The sequence below is a fragment of the Mirounga leonina genome, unplaced genomic scaffold, assembly GCF_011800145.1.
Source record: "Mirounga leonina isolate KUSES-001 unplaced genomic scaffold, KU_Mleo_1.0 Mir_129, whole genome shotgun sequence".
Classification (NCBI taxonomy): domain Eukaryota; kingdom Metazoa; phylum Chordata; class Mammalia; order Carnivora; family Phocidae; genus Mirounga; species Mirounga leonina.
This window is the reverse complement of record NW_023270323.1, coordinates 47,033,504-47,033,955: the sequence shown is the minus strand read 5'-3', so window position 1 is coordinate 47,033,955 and position 452 is coordinate 47,033,504. Positions and strand designations below refer to the sequence as shown.

The following is a 452-nucleotide window of genomic DNA, read 5'->3' as shown; positions in this document are numbered from 1 at the left end:
CTGCGCGGCCCTGAGGCAGGTGCGAAGCTAGGGAAATTTTGAGTTTTGTGTTTTGGGGGGTTCAGGATGGGGGGTAGGAGTGGGGTTGAAATGGGGGCGACGCCATTTTCTCTTTATTCTTATCGCGATGACTTTAGGCTCTCAATGAAAAGCCACGGCAGCAGCGACGACAATAGCCTTGAGCCTACCCGCTCGCCCACTCGCCCGCCCGGACCGGCTCGCCCGCCGCCGCCGCCGCCGCCGCCGCCGCCGCCGCGCATCCCAGATCAGAACATACTGCTCTTCACTAAGGCGGCTTTGGCACCGTTGGGTCTTTGGAGCGAAGATAGGACGCTGGCGAAGGGGCCCCCGAGCGAATCCGGGATGGAGGTGATGGGGCCGGGGCCGGGAGCCCAGCCTTGTCCAGGGCCCCCGGCCGCAGCCAGGCCTCCGGCCGCCGCCGCCGCCGCCGC

General features: G+C 66.6%; 1 protein-coding gene across 1 annotated transcript in view; it reads right to left on the bottom strand.

The window, feature by feature from the left end:
- Positions 1-266: 266 nt before the first annotated feature.
- PHOX2B (paired like homeobox 2B) overlaps positions 267-452 on the bottom strand; it is a 3,120-nt gene continuing 2,934 nt past the window's right edge. Inside the window, exon 4 of the mRNA XM_035004420.1 lies at positions 267-452. This exon is cut by the window's right edge and continues 40 nt beyond it. Within this exon, the coding sequence (XP_034860311.1) occupies positions 267-452 (186 nt within the window).